This window comes from Melitaea cinxia, chromosome 1 (assembly GCF_905220565.1).
Source record: "Melitaea cinxia chromosome 1, ilMelCinx1.1, whole genome shotgun sequence".
NCBI classification, from domain to species: Eukaryota; Metazoa; Arthropoda; class Insecta; order Lepidoptera; family Nymphalidae; genus Melitaea; species Melitaea cinxia.
Window position 1 is genome coordinate 17,759,817 of NC_059394.1, and position 23,331 is coordinate 17,783,147.

A 23,331-nucleotide genomic window follows, 5' to 3' on the forward strand; every position below is an offset into this window, starting at 1 on the left:
TACACTTAAATACTAAAATTCCTTCGACATTATTTTTAATTATATTTTAATTTTAATTTAAAGTAATTACATTCACACAAAAAGTTCGTATAAAATACGTAAATATATAAAAAAAAATAATAATTAAAAATGTATTTACATAAAATTATAAAACATTAAACAACCTAAGAGGTCGGTAACCAAATACATTTAATGCGGAAAATCTCGTTGAAAAGTTCGTTTAAAAACTAAAATTACGTCAGTCTAAAGCCTTTAAGTGATGGCATCATTGAAATAAGGACATTCTTATATTGTAACTAACTAGCGGTGGTCATATTCAAAGGTGACACATTACATTTTAATATGTGTATTATTATTATCTATACTTAATATTATAAAGAGGCCTGATTTGATATTTTTATTTATTTGTAATGTATAAACTTAAAAACTTATATTACAAAATTCATTCCCCAGTAGAAAGTTACTTTACCATTGGGTGACTTAATTTACTTGGGCTTTTTTTTAACGGAAGAAGGACGGAAAGATAATTTTCTACAAAATAGTATATTATGACTTTTACAAGGGCAGTAAAATAATTTAATTGATTTCATTTGACATTCATATTATTTTTTTAGTTGTATAAAACATTATCAAAACCGTTATAGCAAAAAAGTAAGTAGCTGCGCAAGATATAATAATAGACATCAAAATATATATAATTAATACAAAATCAGTGTTTTATGTATTGTAAATGAGATCTAAAAGTCAATGTTTAAATAACTACTATCCTATGTGTATATTACTATATACTATATATGGAATGTCAAAGATAAGTTAATACATTATCAAAAGTCTCTCTGTATTTGTGTACTTATGATGTCTGATTTTAGTCTTTCGTGTTTTGGTTTTACGTTATATATCAAAATCTGTCCCAGTGTCGTGTCTAGTTATGTTAAAAATCATTAAAATTAATTATATTTTTCTGTGCATAATTTAATTATTATCAATAACAGAATAATTCAATTTGTATTTAAAATTACTAACCCTTTTATGTTTGGCAGTGCATTCAGCAAATGAAAATATATTTAAAATTTTAATGTGTTTGTGCGTGCGTGTGTGTACGCATACGTACGTATTCGTATGTACAATGTAAAAACACATCCAAAGCTTTCAAACTTATATATTTAGTATGTTGGTCTTAATCTTCTTTGTCATTGGTCAATATCAGTAATAAGGCCTTATAAACCATTTAATTAATTAGCTACTAACATTGCAGTCACGTGATAGTACTCAGTACTAAAAAAAAAACCTAAAATCTAGACATAATGTAACTATATACCTATATATTTATATGACAGAGTCATAATAACCGTTTTAAAGCTTGTATTTAAGCAAATCATGTGTGCAAAGTGGCGGTACTTTTAAATGTTTTAAAGTTTATTTGTTCATTTGAAAAACGATATGAGAATCTAATGGATAAGCAGCTTTATAATCAATATACAGACAGTGGATATTAGCGAAGTATTTAATTAAACCACATGCCATATTAGATGTCTAAGCCATATACAATAAAACATCAAATACAAGCAGTAATGTCAGTTTGATTTTAAATCTCGTGACTGTATTGCTTGGTGGTGACGATAGTGAAGATTCGAAGGTGCTTTTGAAGCCTATGTCAATAAGGTTATTTTGATTCAAATAAAGTTATTTTGATTTTTTGATTCTATTTGATTGATATTTTTGTATAGCTTAAAAATAGTATCTTTTAATATGTAATTTAATGTCTGTCGCTTGAAGCCTGTACAAGCAGACCGAGTAGTGTTGAGACGCCACATCAAGGTGCCTTAAGCCTCAATAAAAAGGGTTATAATTAGTTCATACGGTTGTCTGTGGTACGCCGTGGACTATTTGCGTTCGGGAGCGGGCCCGGGGTAGGGGCGAAGGCCCTCTGTGGTCGGAGGCCCTCGACAGGGGTGTGGGGCCTCGCCCTTCGGGGACTCGGGACACGGGGGCTTCCCGTAGGGACAGAGCAGACCCCGTTGACGCTTCAGAGAGGGCCTGAGACGATTGTAGCGTTTGTGGCTGACTTATCTGCGGGTTAGATGAATATTAACGTGTGAATATGTTTTATTAATTTGTTAAAAGTAGTTATTTACATATAGGTGATATAAAATAGATATTTCTATGACGTTGCGTTAGCGTAAGGGCATTATCGTGGGTGCCTGATCGTTACTCATGGTAGGGAATATATCCGCCAACCCGCATTGGAGCAGTGTGCTCTGATCCTTCTCCTACATGGGGAAAGGGGTCTATGCCCAGCTGTGGGATATTACATTCTAAAGCGTAGTGTAAATTTTATATTAAGAAATTCCTAAAGAACCTCTTTAGTTAAAATATGCCTGGCCGCCTGTAATTAAGAGAGATAAAACGATATCAGAAAGAATGCTGTAAAATTTATTTAGTTTATTATAAAGTACTTACATAATAATAAACTTTAAATGTAGTTTCTTTAATTTCAGAGCAATTTAGGTTTATTTTTTATATTAGGTTTATTTGTACTCTCACAAAAATAGACAAATAATTTTATTTATATATAAAGAAAAAGTGGTTAAATCTATTGTCTTCGATTTTCTAAATAATGGAATTACTTTAACAAAAACGTTCTAAAAATCAAAAATGTAAAGATTTGTAGTAAAAAGGAAATATTTGGTTACACGTTGCGTTTTGAACCTCCTAAATATATGAAATAGTCTCACCGTCCTAGTAAGTGTCTGTGGGGTTTGTGGCCTCTTGGCTGGTACGTCTCGATATTCGTAGATATTGTCTCTTGACCGCGAAGTATTGTCGATACCCTCCATTTCAGGCACCATAAATACTTCACCGTTGTAGTAGCGGTCCGTTTCTCTATAAATATATGTTTTTATTAGTTTTTAGGGTTGTTGTGGTTATTAAACATAACATGAAAGATGTACAAAGGCGGTCTTATCGCTGAAAGAGCGATCTCTTTCAGACAACCTTTGGGTAACCATTGGGACACGAAATAGAAACTGCAGTTAGGAAGTAAACAAACGATCGGTGTGCGAATTAGAATACTCGAACAAAGTACTAATAGACAATATATAATAATAATAAACATACATAACACTTACATATATAAAATACACACACACACACACACACATGAGGAGAAGAGAGATTGAGCTTGTCTATTAGGAAGAGGAAGAGAGTTCCAAAGTTGGACAGCTTTAACAGAGAAGGAGTTACACAATACTCTAGTCAAAAATGTGGTGATATTGTTCTGATAAAGTATACATTTTATGAATTGGGCGATATAAATTAATAGGATTGCCGGTGTAGGCTGGATGAGGATTGCGGAAAACCGGGATGTGTGGCGCGAACTTGGGGAGGCCTGATTAATACTGATTGTAATTGATTTTACATTTTAAAATATTTCTATAATCAAATTCTCGTGTCACAATGTTAGTTAACATACTCTTCCGAAACGGCTGAACAGATTTTTATGAAATTTTGTGTGCATATCGGGTAGGTCTGAGAATCGGCCAACATCTATTTTTCATACCCCTAAGTTATAAAGGGGGGATTTAGGGGGTTAGTAACATATATGGCAAAACAACGTTTAAAAATCAATCGTTGACGTAAATAAAAAATGAATCAAGACTAAATCAGAAGTATTGTTGTCAAATTTTTTTTTTGTGTAACTATGCGGGCAAATGAGCAGACGAAGCCATCTGTTGTTAAATAGCTACTGTCACCCATTTGCAACAATGGAGGAGTTGCGGGTACGTTGCCGGCCTTTAGGTAAAAATGCATATACATTTGACGCTTGACAACCCCTAAATTATAGCGCTCAGGGAAAGAAGGCCATTCTACGGTTTGCATGTAAGCGGAAATAATGCGCACGAAGTTCGCACATTGCTTGTAAACCAAGCATTCAAGTGGTGTGGATGTAACTTAGCCCTTAGACGGCAGCACTATATCAAACAGTTCTTCAGAACACTCACCATACATACAAAGTATCAAATATTGTGACGCTTGTAAAAAAATTTGGGATAAGTTCCAGAGACTTAGGTTTTAAGTAATTGTATTTTTTGCTTCACAAATAAATAGGTAAAATCAAATATCAATTTGAAATACACGTCTCTTACTAAATTGCAACGTATAAAACAATTTAGTTTTGTAAATTATATTATTTAACATTGTTATATAGCGATTAGGAAATTCGGAATCACTTATCAACCAATAACCCAAAAAAAAAAACAAAAAAAAAACACCTATTTATATTAAAAGCATTACAAAACAAAAGTGGCTTAGTACGAAATAGTGCAAGATATACAGAATTGACCAAAACTTTTTCATAATTACATCAAAAAGGTATTTTTTTGGAATACATCAGCACAAGTTAATGAAGTTATATTTCAGTGAGCTCATAGAATAATATCCACTCTGTACATTATTGTGTCGCATATAGTTTGTCCTAAGTAATATTTTTTTGGACAATTCTGTTTTAAGTTATATATAATTGCAATTAGTAAGGATCACCTACATTGTTGGCACTAATTTCCACTTCGGTGGTACAGCCCTGTTATTAAAAAAAATATTGGGTTAGTAATTTAGTATAGAAGCATTTTTTATATGTTCGGTGTTAGGCTTAAAATTGTTTATTTTTTTTATTAATGCAGTTATTGAAGTAAAACTTCTCTACGCACGCTTGACTTGGAGAGTAAGTTGTCGAATGCGTGATGAGAGCGTTACGAATAGTGTGATCGAGCGAGGCGAACTGAGCAAGAGAAGTGTGAACACACATTTTCTCTCTCTTTCTCTCATAGCCAGTTACGTTTCGTATATCTAAGAGATAGTGCAAGCTTATGGCTAAAGAAGCTTTACTTCAGTCGTATGATCTAAAGCACACTCGTTATTCAATAATCAGTTAGTTTAAATGTAGTAGAATTCAGGAAATAAAATTTTCAAAGTTAGTCAAGTTAATTTTTTACATAATTTCACTGACAATAACATATGAAAGTAAAAAGCCTTTAAAAAACCGTATATTTCATCTATGTGATATATATTTTTTTTAACAAAGAAAAATCCCTCAAAATAGTCTTTAGGGAATTTGCATTATGTTATGCTTGGTTTGTAATACTTTGAATTGGGGCTAACTTTATTGATAAACTTTTGACAATTATCTCTTGAATTCTAAATTATCAACTTTGAAACTTTTCGTAAAATGTTAAAATTAAATCATATAAATTATTAAAAGATATATTAGTTGTTTAGTAAAATATTCGAAATAATTTCATATAAATACTTATTACGATTAGTGATCTGTTAAGTAAGTGAAACAACGTAAAATAATAATTGAAATGTGGGACTATACAAGTGTTAAGAAAACGGATTTGCGATTTTATCAACTGTAACATGGAGCGTTGAAATAATTTATAAATTAAGTTTATGTTCTTGAAATTTTCAAAAGAATGAAAATAATCTAACTGAAATTTAAGGTTTTTCATTTTTCAAGTCACAGAAAATGACACAAATCAAAATCATCAAAAACAGTAATGTACATAAAGCGTTTAGTAAAAAACGAATATGAATATATTAATAAAAAACAATTTAAAATCCACACTCAAATACCCTTTCTGTTAATTATTTTAAAAAAAAATATATAGTAAAATTAGCTACCCCCACAAACGCCGTTATTTCAAAGAATCCACTGACCTCTTAGCGTTCCTCCATAGCATACAGCATACGACCAGCAACACTATCAAAACGAGGCAAGCGCATGAAACCGTCCAAAACGCTATTTGCAGAGGTTGCTTCGGTTCCCACCAGTACTGGAATAAAATATGAAACATGGAAAACATGGAAAATAAACATTTTTTGTATGGAACAGAAACATTAGAAACCAAACAAGATATAGAAAAAATATATTAGGATGCACTTTTTAATTAAAATTGTTTTGAAATTGACATGTTTTCGGAATACTATTTCGTTAATAGGTTTTCCAATTCGTAAAAGTAAGTAGAGTTAGATCACATTGATTTTCGATACAATATTAAATAAAAATGTCAAAATGCTATCAGGTGTACATGATAACAACCAGGAACAGGAACTACAAGGACTGGACAAACACCCAGACCACGGCAAACATTCTGTATGGCCAATACAAATGTTTGTCATGTGCGGGGATCGAACCCGTAACTGCCAGCACAATAGCCACAATACAATACAATGGTTGCGCTAACGCGTCGAAATTTATTCAGCAAATATTGGTTTTTATTTATGTGGAAGCAATTTTATGTAGTTAATTTTCGTGCAAACGTGAAAAAAAAAACAATGACTTCATCTTTAACACCAATTCCAGTTACTGTATAAAAACAACAAAAAAATTAAATTTATCAAAATCCATACAATTTATTCCCTAGCAGAATCTATTTATTTATTTAAAATAATAGGCAATGTCTTTAGACATAAGAAAATAACAAAAATCCAGAACGCTATATACCAATATTTGTTCCTTACCTCGGTAATTGGCGGGTATGTAGGCACAAGTCTACCAATAACTGTTGGCAAGTAAACCGTCCAGAAAGCCAGTTCAGTTTGCCTGTAGTTGAGCTGGATACTCGAGTTAAAAGTTGTGTTCAGGTTCAAGTATCTGAGTTGCCCTGCTTGAGCCATTTCGAAATGTATGCCTAATATACGGGAACGTGTTGGGTCCCTAAATAATAAATGAAGCTTTACTTTATAATTGGTTCAAAAAAAAAATTTTTTGGATCATTATTCTACAACAAAATAACTGGCAGACACTCAATAGTTTATCTTTTAGAAAAAAGTCAGAAATACTTTAAAAAAAAATTAAAAGTAACATTAGTTTTATTTTCTGTGCACAAAAAAGTTTTACTAAAAGAAAATAAAAAGTAATAATAATATGTACATAGATAAATAATATTACAAAAAAAAAACGAGTGTGTTTAGACCACACGACTGAAGTAAAACATCTTTAGTTAGACACACACCGTAATAATATATAGCTTATATCTCCCTCTCAACTTTCGTTCGCCTCGCCTGATCACACTTTTCGTAGCGCTCTTGCCACGCATTCAGAAGCGTACTCCCCAAGTCAAGTGTACGTAAAGAAGTTTATATTCAATAAACACAATGGTTCGTATATTTGCAAACGAAATCATAACCTTAACTTGGCACATTGTAATATTGAGATAATTTTTGTCATTATCACAACGAATGCAGAAACAGGATACAGTTAAAGGATCAATAATTATTCAAACAACATTCAAATATTTTTTTAATTATCTCCGTTAGGAACCTTTATATAATTTTTTTTATCAAAACTTACCCAAATCTAGCGAAATCAGTATACGCTTTCATGAAGAAATGACTCATATTCCTATCGTTGGGCGTCCAAGCCTGTCTGTCTATCCTATGTCTCCGGGGAAAGAACTCCTGATCCATGAATGGAGCTCCAGTTAGAAAGAAATGCTCAGTGTCATGAGCGTACTGCCTCCACTGGGGCCAATGGAAAGCCTCCACCGTTGTATTTAGTACATACATATACACTGGTACTCTTTGTTCGAGTAATAACTTTACTATTTTGTCCGTGGGTGCTCGGTACAGGAAGTCTGAGAGAAACTGGAAACATAAGACTCGAGTAAGATTGTTATGATATGTTGTTATATATATATATCGAGTGTATATTTTTGTTGTACATGGATTCAAGACGTGGTATTTGTAAATTGTTTGCCTTCTTACATGTTGTATTTACATTGAGTTTGTACTTACATGTAGGTTGTAGAAGTGATCAGTGTAATTTAAAGGTAGGTTGTGATAGACAATACTCGTATATCAGGTATGTATTTATATTTAGAGTAGGTTGTAGGTTGTGGTGCAAGGTTGGGTGTATATCTGTGCCACAATCGCTTGGTGGTAGTTAGGGATCAGTATATTAACTATGGGTTGTAATAGACAATAATTAATCAGTGTATATTGGGTTTAAAATTATGTAGCTTTAGCGTAGGTTATAGGTGTTGGTAAGTGGTGGTAGATAGTGATATGTGGTGGGAAGTCATGGTAGGTGGTGGTAGGTGGTAAGAGGTAGTGGTAGGTGGTGGTAGGTGGTAGTAGGCGGTAGTAGGTAGTGGTAGGTGGTGGTAGGTAGTGGCAGGTGGTGGGAGATCACTCACGTGCACGTACTGGTCGCGCAGGGCACTGGTGTTGTGCGGCTCGGGGTGGTAGGTGTACATGTAGCGGATGGCCTCGTACACTCCTCGGGGGTTCAGTGTGTAGTTGTAGCGGAAGACAAACTCTTGGACCTTCTGGTTGAACCAGCGCTCGTCTATCTCGTAAGTTGGGGCGAGGGAATCGTTCATATCTGTGGTATTTATAAATATTTTTTATTGTACTAAATAATATTACAAACTGTCATTACATAGGAAGTTTACAATGGCGAACTTGGTTTTATCATTCAACTATTTATTACAGGTTCAGTTTGGACAATTTGATTTTTAGAAATAACTAGCTGTGCCCGCAACTTCGTCCGCGTGGAATTTAACAAAAAAGTTCAGTTCGCAGTTATAAAATAAATTTCTAAAATAAAAGTAGCCTAAGTTACTCCTTATTACATCAGATATCTGCCATTGAAAGTCCCGTCAAAATCGATCCAGCCATTTCAGAGATTAGCCGGAATAAACAGACAGACAGACAAAAATTGTAAAAACTGTCATTTTAGTATATGTATCGTGTATACATACATATGCATTTAGTAAAAAGCGGTAATTTTAATATTACAAACAGACACTCCAATTTTATTTATTTGTATAGATTAGATTAGGATATAAATTGCTGATTAATTAGATTATATAGATTTAGTTGGGAATAAATAATAAAGAAATATCTTATAACACGGTTGTCCTTTTCCATAGTAAGCCACCTAATGCTTGTTATGACAAAAGTAAGAATAGAAAAAAAATGTTCCTAAATTATGGTTTCAATTAATATTAACTCATTTTCATACTTCATATTTCATAGATTTAAATATGAATGTACGAACTGCAAATACAAATTTAATTTTGATTTTTTCCAAGAATCTTTGATAGATCTAAATAGACCATATTCTATAATAATAATAATTTCTGTCGATGTTAAGAACCTCAAACAATAACAAATGTCCATTACAGAGATTTAAAAACTTTTGACTCTGAAATTGTTTTAAAATTGCCATACAAAATTTCGTAATTTTTACTAGTGGTCGCCGCTCAGTGGTCGAAATTCGACCATAACTAATTTAAATTATAAGATTGAACATTATTAAAGTTCCGTTGTCAAAGACTATACTTCTATAACAATAAACAAAAGAGCATATCTGCGTGTGTGTCAAATACATGGTGGTGTGTAATTTTATTATTATTATTATTATTGATTAAATGTATTTTTTATGAATACTTAAAAAAAATATATTAGCATTCCGCACTCTTTCCCTATATAAACTATAAGTGTGCGAAATTTAGTACTTCTCCGCTCTCTCTAATTGCGTGCAATTTTCGTAAAAAGCAGTACAAAGGTTTTGTTTCTCGTATTAATATATAGTGTGAGACTTTTAGTAATTTTCTTTAGTAAATATACTTACACAGCATATAAGCGGCCTCCTGTGTCGTAACACCGGTCATGTACCTCAGATTAGGATTGAACTGTCTCCTAACTATCAGTTCCTCGGGAGTCGTCGATAGGAAACGCCAATCTCTTTCCCTCCAACCGTCATACCACTCATCACCGGGAAACGTGAAGTTATTTTCTAATACTGGACCCCAGGGGATAACACCTACATCTGGCTGCAAAAGTTAATTAAAAATTGTAGTTCTCATCTATATTCAGCTATCGAATCTTTTAGATTTATTTTCTTTTGAACTAAGATTTTACAACATTACGAAGATTGTTAGGAAATTAGGAAGTAATCTCAAAGGCAAAAATACTTAAGACTACTTTCAAATACTTTTTGAGTTTTTTTTTTAATACAAAAAACTGGTTATCAAATTTTAAAATATCTACCTTAAACGATTTTAAATATATATTTATTTCATCCATAAAAGGCCAATGGAGCTCTATTATTAGAAATATATATTAGTACTCATCAAGGTACCTCTCAAAACATTAAAATTATTAATCTGTATGTTATTTTAACTTCAAAATCATTAAGGGGGTAAAATTTTTAATATTTAAAGTTTTTATTATCATTACCTGAAATTCAGCATTCCCCAGTTCATAGAAACTCCTCCCTTGACGTAAACAGTTAACAAGTTTCCACGATGAGTCAATGGGACAACCCAGTAGTCTTCCAAATACTAAAGATGTGTTCTGAACACGGAATTTATCTTGTATTAGCGCCCAATCGGCTAATGCGGAACCACTCTGAAAAAAAAAAAGAAAAAAATACGTAATTATAAGTAGCTTTAATGAATCTCTAAAATTATTTTATCGTACAAAAGAGGTTTTACTTTAGAAAGCTGGTGAATGCGTGGCGAGAGCGTTATGATAAGTGTGATCGGGCGAGGTAAACGGTTGCGAACGACAAAAGTTGAGAGGAAGATATAAATTTGTGAAGATAGAAAAAGGAAGAGTTAGAAAGAGAAAGAGTAAAATAATTTACGGGCAACTAAAGAAATTTTACTTGAGTTGTGTGGTCTAAAGCACACTCGTTTTTTTTTTTTTTCGATTTTTAAAGTGCCTTGCGATATAACCCTAGAAACGATGTCCGGAGTAACCATCTCTCTGAATGTTTGCTGTCCTAACTTAATTCATTACTTATATATTTTAATTATCCAAGTAACAACCTGTGCTATAATTTTAGAGACGATATCCCTAGTAGGCGGATAGACAGCAAGTAGCCCGGCTGAAGCCGCACCAGCACCGGGTCCAAACAAAGTTATTGAGCCCGAATCCCCATTAAATGGCTCTATATTATCCTTAACCCATTGCAGAGCCAACGCTTGGTCTAGGATACCATAGTTACCGGGGGAGTTTTCATCGGCGGTTGATAGAAATCCTGGAAAATAATGGGAAAGAGTTAAACTCGATTCATATATTAAGAAAAATGGCGCATTTTGGTCACGAAATGTTCAATTTCGAACCAAACACGTTAAAAATAATATATTAAAAGTTGCTTTCAATATGTTATCTAAGCACGATTTTGGATGATTGACATAGACTTTGACATAGGTTTTCGAATATCGATAGAATTGATTATAGTACCTGATATAGCAAAGGTTTCAGGATATCACACCAAATATATTTATTTCTTTTTTCATTTGTTTCAAGAGGTTCTAATTATAATTTTTTTTTGTTTGTTAGATATTATAGTGGAGATAAAATTAGAAGCGAAACAGTATTATTAAAAATTTAGCTCCGAATCAGATTAATTGATTAGATATGAATTTGGGTGTTGATTATTACAACCATATAATTATCATGTACATACGCACCTAATAATAAAATAATAAAAAATTTGTAGAGTAGTGTAGACGGATCAACAGAGATCTTTTACCAATAAACTGTCCAATCCAACAGTACAAAATTGTTTGCAATACATATAAAATAAGCTTCATAAAACTGAAAACGTATGTTATCATCGAGCAAATGTAAATTTAAATGTAATATTCCTAAAAATATTGTACTAAGTTAACAACTTACCGAGTGCCCCAAGTCTATAATTAAATGTCACAACAATTACATCGTAGAAGGCGGCCATTACATGCGCCGGGAAGAGATTTGACGCACCAGAAGAAAACTGACCTCCGTGGATGTATACCATTACTGGGTATTTCTGTGCTGTGGACCCCGCTTCTGTCTGTTTGACAAAAGATTTTCTTTGGTTATTATATTAGAACTATAGTTTAATTTAGGTAATTAGATTTTTTTTTAATGTCACTTGGTCGGCAAACAAGCGTACGGCTCACCTGATGGTAAGCGATTACCGTAGCTTATAGACACCTGCAACACCAGAAGCATCGCAAGCGCGTTGCCGACCCAATCCCCAATCCCCCCCAGGAGCTCTTGTAACCTTACTCACCAACAGGAACACAATACTGCTTGAAAATAGTATTATTTTGCTGTGATTTTCTGTAAGGTCGAGGTACTACCCCAGTCGGGCTGCTCCATATTTTGAGCAGGAAATTCCTGCTGTGCCCTACCTCAGACCTCCTGGAGGGAATAGGGGATAGGGTCAGCAACGCACTTGCGATGTTACTAGTGTTGTAGACGTCTATAAGCTACAGTAATCGCCTACCATCAGGTGAGCCGTACGCTTATTTGCTGACCAAGTTGTATAAAAAAAAAGAAAAAAATTAAATAAGCGTTGGTCAATCCGCACTTCTCGTTGATATAGTACAGAAAGGAAGGGCTAGAATAGATTATATCAATAATTATTAATCTATGCTTTTTTTTTCATAAACCACAAAACAATATACAATATCTAACTTACTTAAATTACGTTTTACGAAACCAATTACTGAGTTCATACTAATGTATTACTTTACAGAATTTATAATATTACTTATTATTATGGATGTCAAAATTATTATGAATTGCAAAATATTTGCCCAGACATGTTGTGGTTGAAACAAAATAACTAAAGGAAAAGTTGTGTAGGTATATCATATAACAACATTTGTAAGTTATAACTATGTACGTTTATAAGAATTTCAATAGTAAGATAAATTAGCCCCAGACCACTAAAGTAAGAACTTATTAGTAAAAGATCGACAGAATGAAAAAAAAAAAAAGAAATTACGATTTGGGAAACTGGATTTTACATTTACGTAAATATCATAGTCTAGTTGAGAAAGGCATAACTTTTATGATATGACATTGAATTGAGATATTATTCAATGTATATAAACATTAATACCCTTTACCCTGCTCAGAAAGGAGTAAACTACACTGATATGGCGGAACTGACACACTCTTTTTCGTTACATTTTTTTTTTAAATTTCATTTTAGGAGCATGATAGATTATGAAACTTCAAGCGTAACAGTCGTAATATTAGGAGTGAAAAAAAAATTGGTTGTCTGTTAAGTTGATTTACGGACGATAGTTTAACGTGACAACGTCATAACAAAACATCTCCTCAAACGTATAGGCCACTCGAGTGGAAGATAGATAGATGCGCTTCCACTAAACGTAACGGGACAATGAGTGTAACGCTACAACGAGTCATCCTTTTTCGTGCATGCAGCCGGCGTTCATCGATTTATTAGACGTCGTCACGTCAAACATAAAAATAAAGTTGTGTAAGGACTAAAACATGAGGTAAAATCGCGCTAGACATCTAGTATGTTAACAGTCATTCAATATTTTAAATCATTTATATGAAATAAACGGATCGGAGGTCTATTGTTGCTGTTTACATTGTATTTTATACCACAGGGAAATAGTTATTCAAAGTAATTATTCTCGGCAATCTCAAGAGTGGTGACCCTTGGGGTTAGAGCGGGAACGTCTACGTTACGAAGCTGTGGATATTGTTAAGAGTATTTTCAACAAGATATAACTTGGTAAACAAGAATAACTTAACAAGTTTCAGAATATAATTTATATGTATGTTTTTGATGCAATTTTTTTTTTTGATATAATTCGTTTAATTTATTAAGCTGTGCTTTGGGAAAAAAAGGATTAGGTTTTAATAGCTATTGTTTTCTGTAGATGTACCTTTAAGGTGATTCAGTTGGCCACTATTAGCTGTTCCTATTTCTGTTCATATTAAAAAAAAAATGTTATTTTTACAAAACTCGTCTTTAGTCCGGTCAAATTAAACCAAAAATAAGAGTGAAGCTACATAAATTTACAACGAGCAAAAAATTGGTGAAATTGTTCAAAATATAATTATAAATAAAATTTGAAAGTTCCCCATCTTTCCCCTGTATGGAAATGTGTTATTCAAGGTCAAACTTAAAAAAAAAATGAGTCACGATTTTCACCAAGAAGGTAAGTTTATCATAAAAATACTTCAGACAAAAATTGTAGATCATAAAATTATCTATAAAAATGTATATATACTTTTTTTCCTACGAGCCACCGTTTCTGATATAACGATTCAAAAATTTGTAATCTCTAAAATCAATAATCGAATTTCTAAATTGACCAGATTACTTGCTTACAATAATATTTGTGACACAGAAGGTATCTTATTTTACTTTAAGAAAATTTACATATGTAAATTAAATCGTAAGTAAGCGGATTGATTTAAATTTTTATGAAAAAGTATGTGTTAGTCCTACACAAAAAAAAAAAAAAATGTGTGCGTGTACTAGTGTACACACGTAAGAATTGAAACTTCTTTATGACCTTATTTTTCGAAAAATGATCTACTATATGCAACTTAACAGAAATTGGTTATTAAAGTTAAATTAGATAAAGTTTAACAAATGACTTTTATTATCATAGACATGAATACAGATAATACAATTATTTCATTTTACCTTATTACTACTAAGATTATTACAGCATTTTGCATATTTATCACGTCACTATAGAGTGCTAGAAATAAATAAGGGTGCGATAGAGAAACGGTCAAGTCTAGTGGTGGGAGTAAGTCCGCTTAAACGACATGCTATCCCTACTCCGCTGGAGAAAGTACTCCTCGAATCAACCGTGGTAGGGACAAGAAAAAGATGGCGCGTAACGGAAAAATGTGACGCGTAACCGAAAAATGTGACGGTAATTTTTTTTTCCAACGCCGATAAAGAATTTCACTTCAAAATAATATATACATGTGTTTTGAAGTACGAGACAACTTATTACAATTACAGAATTATCACATAAATTACCCAAGCTCAACTTAGTATCGACTTAAAACGCTTCAGTCTAATTGAAGCGGCGAAGCATGTGTCACGTCCGTACAAATGAATCATTAGTCAAGCCTTGCTAAGGGTTAATTGGTCTAATTTGCAGACTACCGACACGGTCGGCTTTGATGAGTGACTCTCAGTGAGAGATGATTTTGCAGTTGAAATTTCGTTGCAAGTGTTTAAAATAAGAAATTTTTACATTTATGACTTAGCCTTTGATTTAGAACAAGTCTGAATTAGGTTAAAAAGTTAGAAAATGTATTGTCAGTATGAGTTTATGATACTTGTATCGTGCGTCCGTGCGAATTATTGAAGTAAAATTAGTACACGCACGCTTTACTTGGGTAGTAAGCTGGTGAATGCGTGACGAGAGCGTTACGAAAAATGTAATCTGGCGAGGCGAACGGAGGTCGAGATGGAGATATAAGTTAGATGGAGTTAAAGAAGTTTTGATCGTGTGGTCTAAAGTCTGTTCTACGAGAAGAGATACCAAATGTAAACAAAGCCCATCATTTTTTCGTAGCGACGACGGAACAAACAAAATATAGTCTATCTCTTTCTATCTTGTTTGTTTGCTATCTGCTGCACGTCTCTTTGAAAGATCGAACGATATTTTAACTGGCCTTGAAAACAATCGGACCGCGTACGGCCCTTTGATTTTGTATTATTTATTTTTATTTCATTTCGCGTCCTGAAGCGATCGGGATGATTTTTATATTTCGATAATTATTATTTAAGAAGTATCAAATCTTAAATCCATAATTATATTTAATTAATTATATTAAATTCAGTAATTATCAAAATATAAATATTTTACATATTAAAAATTTGTGTAAGTAATAAAAAGGTTACAAAACCCTGCATAGTTTAATGACCTCACATTTGGCTTGTTTACATTTGGTATCTCGGCTCGTTGAACGCACTATAAAGCACACTCAATTTTTGTTTTATTACAGATTCGTTCTTCAGAAAAATACATACTTATTATGCAAAAAAATAAAAATCAGTTCAATTAAGAACCTTCGCCTCATTTGAAGTGGTTTAAATATAATCGAAATTACTTACATTAGGCGAGAATATATTGAGGTACAGGCAGTCTTCATCCATATCTCGTATTCCCTTAGTGGCCCCTGTAAATCTGACAGGCTGTGGGCAGGCTGGACCCCAGTCTACCGCTTGCATGAGTTGCCAACCTGGATGTCGACGGGGTGGCTATGATGTGAAAAAAAGATTTATATTTGTGTTTATTCTCAAACGAAAAAAAATCGACTTCAAATACGCAATTTAACTGAGGTAAGGCGCAGCAGGAAATTTCCTGCTCAAAATATAGAGCAGCCTGACTGGGGTAGTACCACGGCCTTGCAGAAGATCACAGCTAAATAATACTGCTTTCAAGCAGTGTTATGTTCCTGTTGGAGAAGGTTCCTGAAGGTGACCAGAGCTCTTAAGGGAATTGGGGACAGGGTCGGCAACGCGCTTGCGATGCTTCTGGTGTTGCAGACTTCTATAAGCTATGGTAATAGCTTATCATTAAGAGAGTCGTATGCTTGTTGCCAACTTGGTTATATAAAAAACAAACGCATTGTTAGGGATAATTCTGAAACATCCCGTCAGATGTCGCTCAAAATTAAATTGAACTGCACGACAGACACCCGATTTCAAATACAAAATGATAAACAAAATGAAACGCCAGAACAAATTTATGAAGTGGCGCCCTTCACGAATTATATATATAGGTTATAAAATAGTACACGATGACATGAAGCAGAAATGAGCACAAACTTTAACACAGGTGATATTGTGTGAATCATCTAGTCTTCTAAGCATATCTTCTAATATATAAAATTCTCGTGTCATGGTGTTAAACATTGAACTCCTCCGAAACGGCTTAACCGATTTTAATAAAATTTTGTGGGCATATCGGGTAGGTCTGACAATCGGCCAACGTCTATTTTTTATACCCCTAAGTTATAAGGGGGGGGGGGGATTAAGCGGGTTAATAAGATATATGGCAAAGCAACGTTTGCAGGGTCAGCTAGTATGATATAATTATCTATCTCATTTATATATTATTCACTAAGTATTTAATATTTTTTTTTTTCATAATAACAATATCAAGGATTAATGGAAATACAAATATCTAACGAAATATGACGAAAATTTTATGAATTACACTGACTGAGGTTTAACATAGACATACCTTATTCCAAAATGAAAATGAAATACTATTTGCAGATTTATACCTATTTAGTATTAACTACTAAATTTATTAATACCAGGAATAAACAAAACAAAAAAAAAAGTAATCACTACATTCACATCCTCTTACATTTCAGATATCCAAACTTAAAAATATATTGAAGATAAAAATTATTTAATACTAGAAACATCTATAGATGAGAATTGCAGATAATTGATATGATCGACGCGAATTCGACATTCCTCAAGTCTGGCAGGTTGAGAATATTCATGGGCCTGACTGTAATAGGAACGTTGAACGTGTCAAAGAAATATCTCACCTTAAATCTCCCTTCCAAGACAGGTGGTCTAGCATAAGGAATTCCAAGGAAAACAGACACTTCTCCCTGTATCCTCTCTACTGGCGTCAGCCATGGTCGATAGCCAGAATTCGGATCAGGGTTGTCATATAAATATACCTAATATGAAAGAAAAACTTTAGTAAGATATTATGTAGAAATTTAAATAATCTAATATATAAAATTCTCGTGCCGCGGTGTTTGTAGTTATACTCCTCCAAAACGGTTTGACCGATTCTCATGAAATTTTGTGTGCATATCTGGTAGGTCTGAGAATCGAACAACATCTATTTTTCATACCTCTAAATTGTAGTGGAGGGGGGATTAAGGGGGGTTAATAAGATATATGGCAAGAAAACGTTTGCGGGGTCAGCTAGTCATATTATAAAGTTTTGATCGTACATAATTTCTAAATATAATTTTTGAAGTTAAACTTCTTTAAAATCGTGATTTCAAACGCGATTAAACGAGAAACGCGTCACGATAAAGATAGAAACACATAAATGTACAGGAAAGAATGAGATAGAATACATTTCTGCTCAAAACGCATAAGTGACGCACTTTGTATGGCGCTTGACCTTTATCATGAGACCGTGATCATCGTCGATAGAACAAATCGCAACGGTCTACCTCCTACGACTTTTCAGAAATTTGACTTCTGCCCTGTGTAAATTGCACATATACACCTTTTTTCTTAAAAAAAACACTACTAATTTAATGTTTAATGTGCCTCCTGTGATCAGCGATTTAAGTAGACTGAAGAATGTTTTTTTCTACACAATAAGATGTCTAAGTTGTATGTAGCTTCACTTGGTTCACAAACAAGAATTTTTTGTTGTATTGTATCACTTGTATCACTTGCCACCGGAGACGAAGTAACTATTATGTTGGTACATATGTGATATTTCTAACATTTTTTGTATATATTTTCTATTTAATACTATATTGCATATTATTTTGTTATACAAAAACAACATTTAACAAGTATAAGATGAGTAAATGTATTATAACAAAATTATTATTATATTTTTTTTAGAATTTTGGATACAATAAAAAAATAACTATCAGTCTTCATATGATGGATGATATACATATATTAATTTCTTTAAGTTTATGGTTTACTAAGGTTTTCTTTTATAACTATACAAATAAATAAAATTGGGAGTGTTTGTTTGTAATATTAAAATAACCACTTTTTACTAAATGTATATGGATGTATACAAGGTACATATACCAAAATAAAAATTTTTTACTGTCTGAATTTTTGTCTGTCTATCCGTCTGTTTTTTTCCAGCAAATCTATGAAATGGCTGGACTAATTTTGACAGGACTTTTACTGGCAGATAGCTGATGTAGCAAGGAGTAACTTAGGCTACTTTTATTTTATAAATTTATTTGTTTTATAATTACTTTTTGTTAAATTCCACGCAGACGAAGTTGCGGGCACAGCTAGTACAACAATATAACAGTAGGAATATTTCAAAGCAAATAAAACTTCAAGTGATAAAATTATTTAAAAAAAAGGTAAAATTAAAATTATTAAAAATATCCTTTTTACCATCAATATTGTACCTTAAATCCTTGAACTTGTCCATAGTTAGTGTTAACAAATATATCCCTTTTCAATTGTCTGGAATCTCTCCTCTCTCGTCCTTGCAAGTCTTCTCTCCAACCTCCAAGTACACCGGGGAACAATGCATCGGGATTGTTTGGGTCTATTTTCTAAAAAAATAAAATTTATATATTTAATATTTTGATTGAGTGTTTGATTTAGCCTATAACATCCTATTACTGGGCATAGGCCTCTTTCTCCATGCAGGAGTATATAGTATAGGAGATGAATGCATGGCTACACCACAGAAAGTAAAATATAATGATATAATCCTTTTCAAGAAGCAAATATATTTCAGGTCTTTATGTTCAATCATGCCAACTTTATAGTTCTATATATTTCCACTAATAAGTGGAAGCCGTCTACTTGTCATCATAGATTTTGCTGATATCACATGCAGAGCTTGGCTAAAATAAAATTAAAATACCCAAAGTGGGAACTCCAGATGGCCATGTGTTTAGAAATTTTTTTTTTTTTTTTTTTTGTCGCAACTGAGCTTGAGGTGCTCTTCTTGTAAGCATATTGCGATATCAAAATCAACTTATTTAACTTTGCCATCTTATACAATGTTAACCATTAATTTTTATAAATATAGATTTAAAAATACAATTTATTTATTTAATGGCAATTTTTTCTATTTTGACCTTCAGGTAATTGATTTTATCATGCTATTACTAAATTATAATTAAAATTACAATTGGAAGTTTACTTTTTATTAATAGTGAGACTATAATTTATTCATTTTTGACAAACAGTAAAACAAATTAAAATTCAAGTTTTTATATAATAAATACAATTTTTTTTAGTAAAATTCTTCTTAAGAGACTGAGACTGTTGTGTATGATATTATTATTATTATTTATTAGTTTCAAAAACATGATTCAATGATTTGATTGAATTGATTGATGAATTGATTTTTAAATCACTTGTGCTGTCTGAGCACTACTAAAAGGCATTAAGTCTAATTCAATAAAAATAAACACAACAAAGTAATTTGATTCGCAGGCAAAAGTGACACTGTTATAATAAACTTGGTTAAGTTTGTAGGAGTGTGTAGTAGTGTTGTAATAAATATTAGTGTAATGTAATAAATAAAAAAAAACTTACTGTATTGTATTTGAACTGATCATCCAATGGATTTGTATCTATTGGATTGTAAGGAAAGCCTCCTGGCTTGTTTATGTTAGGGTTATAGGGATTGTATCTATTTGGGTTTGTTCCATATCTCCTGTCGTTGTACACATACGTCCTGTAGTTACTATCCCCAGGGTTGGGGAGCCTAGATTCACGAGAACTGTCTTGCTGACGAACATTATAATAATCGTTATCAAATTGTCCGCTGTACAGATCTTTGTTTGACTGAGATTTCACATTTGCATACAATAGAAATGTTAATAAAATATTTCTCAACATTTTTCACACACGCTAATTTTTAATACGTTGAAAACTAATTACATATTCGTGTCCTGTTCTAAATTCGTAGGATCGAAATTGTGTATTAAACACTTGCTTTACACTCGATACCCACAACTTTTAGCTTTGTTTTAATAAATAAATTCGTTTTTTAATAAGTTATTGGATAAGTATGTTCTTTCATAGTTTTGTTTGTGTTATGTACTTTAAATTGACGTATGACACATATATGAAAAATTTATAACATAAATCTAGCACACAGTCACAATCTACGCGAGTCATATCATGTTATCACAGTATTAATCAATGAAATATCAGGGAAATAAAATGTGGCAACGCCCACAGGCCACAGCTATCAGACTTTTGTTTATCATTTCAAGTTGTTTCGACATCACTATAACGAACTTGAGGGGACTGAAGTTAGTCACTTATTACTATGTTGCGTTCGGAAAGTTTTAATATTATTTCTAAAAAGTAACAATAACTTGTGTTTTTTATATATTAAAAGAAAAATAACAAAGAGATAATCTAATTCGAATATCATAAAGACACAAAAAGATAAGAATAGAGAAGAAAGAAAAAAAGTTATAGTAGCGAGTTTCTGGAATTAACCAAAGCGATAAAATTATTTAACTAGCTAGTAATCAGACAAATGGAAGTTTAATTTTGGCCATTTGTTAATTACAATGTTATGTACGATTAAACAATTATAAAAATGTACATTTTTTTACTAAACTCAGGTCGAGTTCTTGCGTTTATAGTCTGATCACAAAGCGTGACACGTTTGCGATACTTAACACATTTAATTATTTGTTCAATCAAGCAATACGCTGCAAATGTTATAATACAAACAAAACCTAAAAATACATAAATTTAACTTTAAGTTAATCATTTTGAACGACTAATTGTGAAAAAAAAATGTACCAAATTTTAATTAATTTAAATTATATACCTAGATAAGACGTTTTACACTATATTCAATAAAGACTAAACAAAATTTTAAACACCTAAAAGCCATAAAAGCTTAATACCTTTAATGTCATAATTAGAATTTTGATGTTAAGCGGAGTTTCAGGATTAAAAGCTTACAATCTCTTAATTCGAGTCTTCAACTTTCTACTTACCAACTTAATTACATTATAATAGTTCAATAGTATTGGAGTGAAAGATTTAAATTTGCGCGTTGTTAAATCTAGATAAATTAAAATGAATCGACGAAATATATGTTAGCAGATAAATTCCGTACGAATGCATCAAATTGAATAATAACTTTTTCGGCGTATTAATTGTCATCAGTACAAGGTTTATATAAATATTATATTATTTATGTTAATTTTAGTTCGAAAGGTAGCAAAATGGTTCCTGGAACAATAAAATAGCAATTATTATTTCCTGTACAAATCTGAACAACAATTATAGTTTAAACTTACTGTATAATATAAATCATTTAATCAGGATATCCCTCATCGTTACCGACATGGAATAATACTAAATTACGCCAACCCTAACCCAATTTGCATGTCTAAAAGGTTAACAACGGGAAGAATATTAAACAAGCTGAAATTTAAGCAAAATAAATGCCACAAGTAAAGAGCCTACAACTGTCAGTTTGCTGAATTAATAGGCTCGAATTACAATAAAACCTTTTTTGAAAATAAATGTCAAAAGGGTCTTTTGTTTAATAAATTAAAATTTCTTGGTCATAATTATTTCTTAAATCATTTTATTAGGGCATTTGTTTGAATACTAAATAATAGAGCTATATTACTAAATTTTAAATAATGCATTAATAAATGAAAGTTCATATTAAATAACTAGGTACTTTAATAGGTACAGATTTTTTACGATTTCATTATTTGCTAATTATTGTGTACCTAGATATACGAGTACTTTACAAGCCTATATTACTTTACATACTCTGTATGCATTACTAGCTGTGCCACACGCATTAATTGAATGAAAAAAAATATTCACAAAAAGAATTCTTCAATTCGAACCAGTAATTCCTGAAATTAGTTGTTAATAATTTTTTAGTTTTATATTTAGGTATTATATATAACTATAGATACGCATGTACACACATTTTACACACTTTCCAAATCTGTACGAAAAGGAAAAAAAAAACAGGCTATTCCATCTGATTAAACTATCGAGAAAAAAAAAATGAAGAAATAAAACAGTAATGAAAATTATTTAAATGGATCTGTAAATTGATAAAAACTTTACAATTCCAAAGCCTTGTTTAGGTTAACATTTTTATGCAAATTACGTAAAACTGTTTAGTAATTTCTTAAACAATTAATTTTTAGTAAGAAAAAATAATCGTAATGTAATTTACTTTACATAAAGGTATTTTTTAAAGTTATTTCTTCGGAAATCCAATAGCAACTTCGCGGAATGGTAGGCTTGCCGCGGAATGTGGAGAATTTCGATCGAACAATTGAATTGTTTGTTTTCGGAATGCTTGATAGGTTGGGTTTGAGCTTCTAGCTAGATCTAGTAACACAAGTAGTGAAAAGGGATTTGGATAAGGGATGTGGATAATAAGTAAAAATAAAATATATTATTTAAGTAAAAAACATAACATGAAATAAGGCTGTATGATCTTAAATCTTTGCCTTTTACCGTTATTACAAAAACAATGCATTTATGCTTACATTGCTTTGGAGCGAAACGTTAAGTGGCGCGCCATTTTTTTTAAAGCATCTGTCTCTTAGTCGTTATACATCAGTTGTATCGTTTGTGAAAATAACGTGTGAAAGCTACGGAACGGAGCATGAGTAACGTAAGTCGTATCGTTTGTTGATCTTGCAGTCGATATTGTTTATACGTACTCCTGTTCGAAAATAACTAGCTAAAACTGCGGAATGGAGAATGAGTGGCACTTCCGGCAGCACCGGAGCTAAGGTGGAGTCAGA

General features: G+C 32.1%; 1 protein-coding gene across 1 annotated transcript; it reads right to left on the minus strand.

The window, feature by feature from the left end:
* Positions 1 to 1,752: 1,752 nt before the first annotated feature.
* On the minus strand, positions 1,753 to 20,413 carry LOC123658170 (acetylcholinesterase). The gene is made up of 15 exons (XM_045593613.1): positions 20,108 to 20,413; positions 18,961 to 19,110; positions 17,371 to 17,508; positions 15,917 to 16,063; positions 11,695 to 11,851; positions 10,839 to 11,050; positions 10,246 to 10,416; positions 9,638 to 9,839; positions 8,196 to 8,383; positions 7,352 to 7,644; positions 6,520 to 6,715; positions 5,716 to 5,831; positions 4,544 to 4,579; positions 2,736 to 2,883; positions 1,753 to 2,070 (listed from the first exon to the last, which is right to left on the minus strand). The coding sequence occupies exons 1-15, from the start codon at positions 20,411 to 20,413 to the stop codon at positions 1,855 to 1,857; spliced, it is 2,676 nt and encodes an 891-aa protein (XP_045449569.1). The 3' UTR covers positions 1,753 to 1,854.
* Positions 20,414 to 23,331: the final 2,918 nt, after the last annotated feature.

Excerpts from the sequence above, each read along its gene's own strand:
- LOC123658170 (XM_045593613.1), bottom strand. The coding sequence starts at position 20,413 with ATGTTGAGAAATATTTTATTAACATTTCTATTGTATGCAAATGTGAAA. Across the intron at positions 7,645-8,195 it reads TGCGCGACCAGTACGTGCAC|TTTCTCTCAGACTTCCTGTA; the intron begins GTGAGTGATCTC and ends TTATGTTTCCAG. Across the intron at positions 6,716-7,351 it reads ACTGATTTCGCTAGATTTGG|GGACCCAACACGTTCCCGTA; the intron begins GTAAGTTTTGAT and ends TTTATTATTTAG.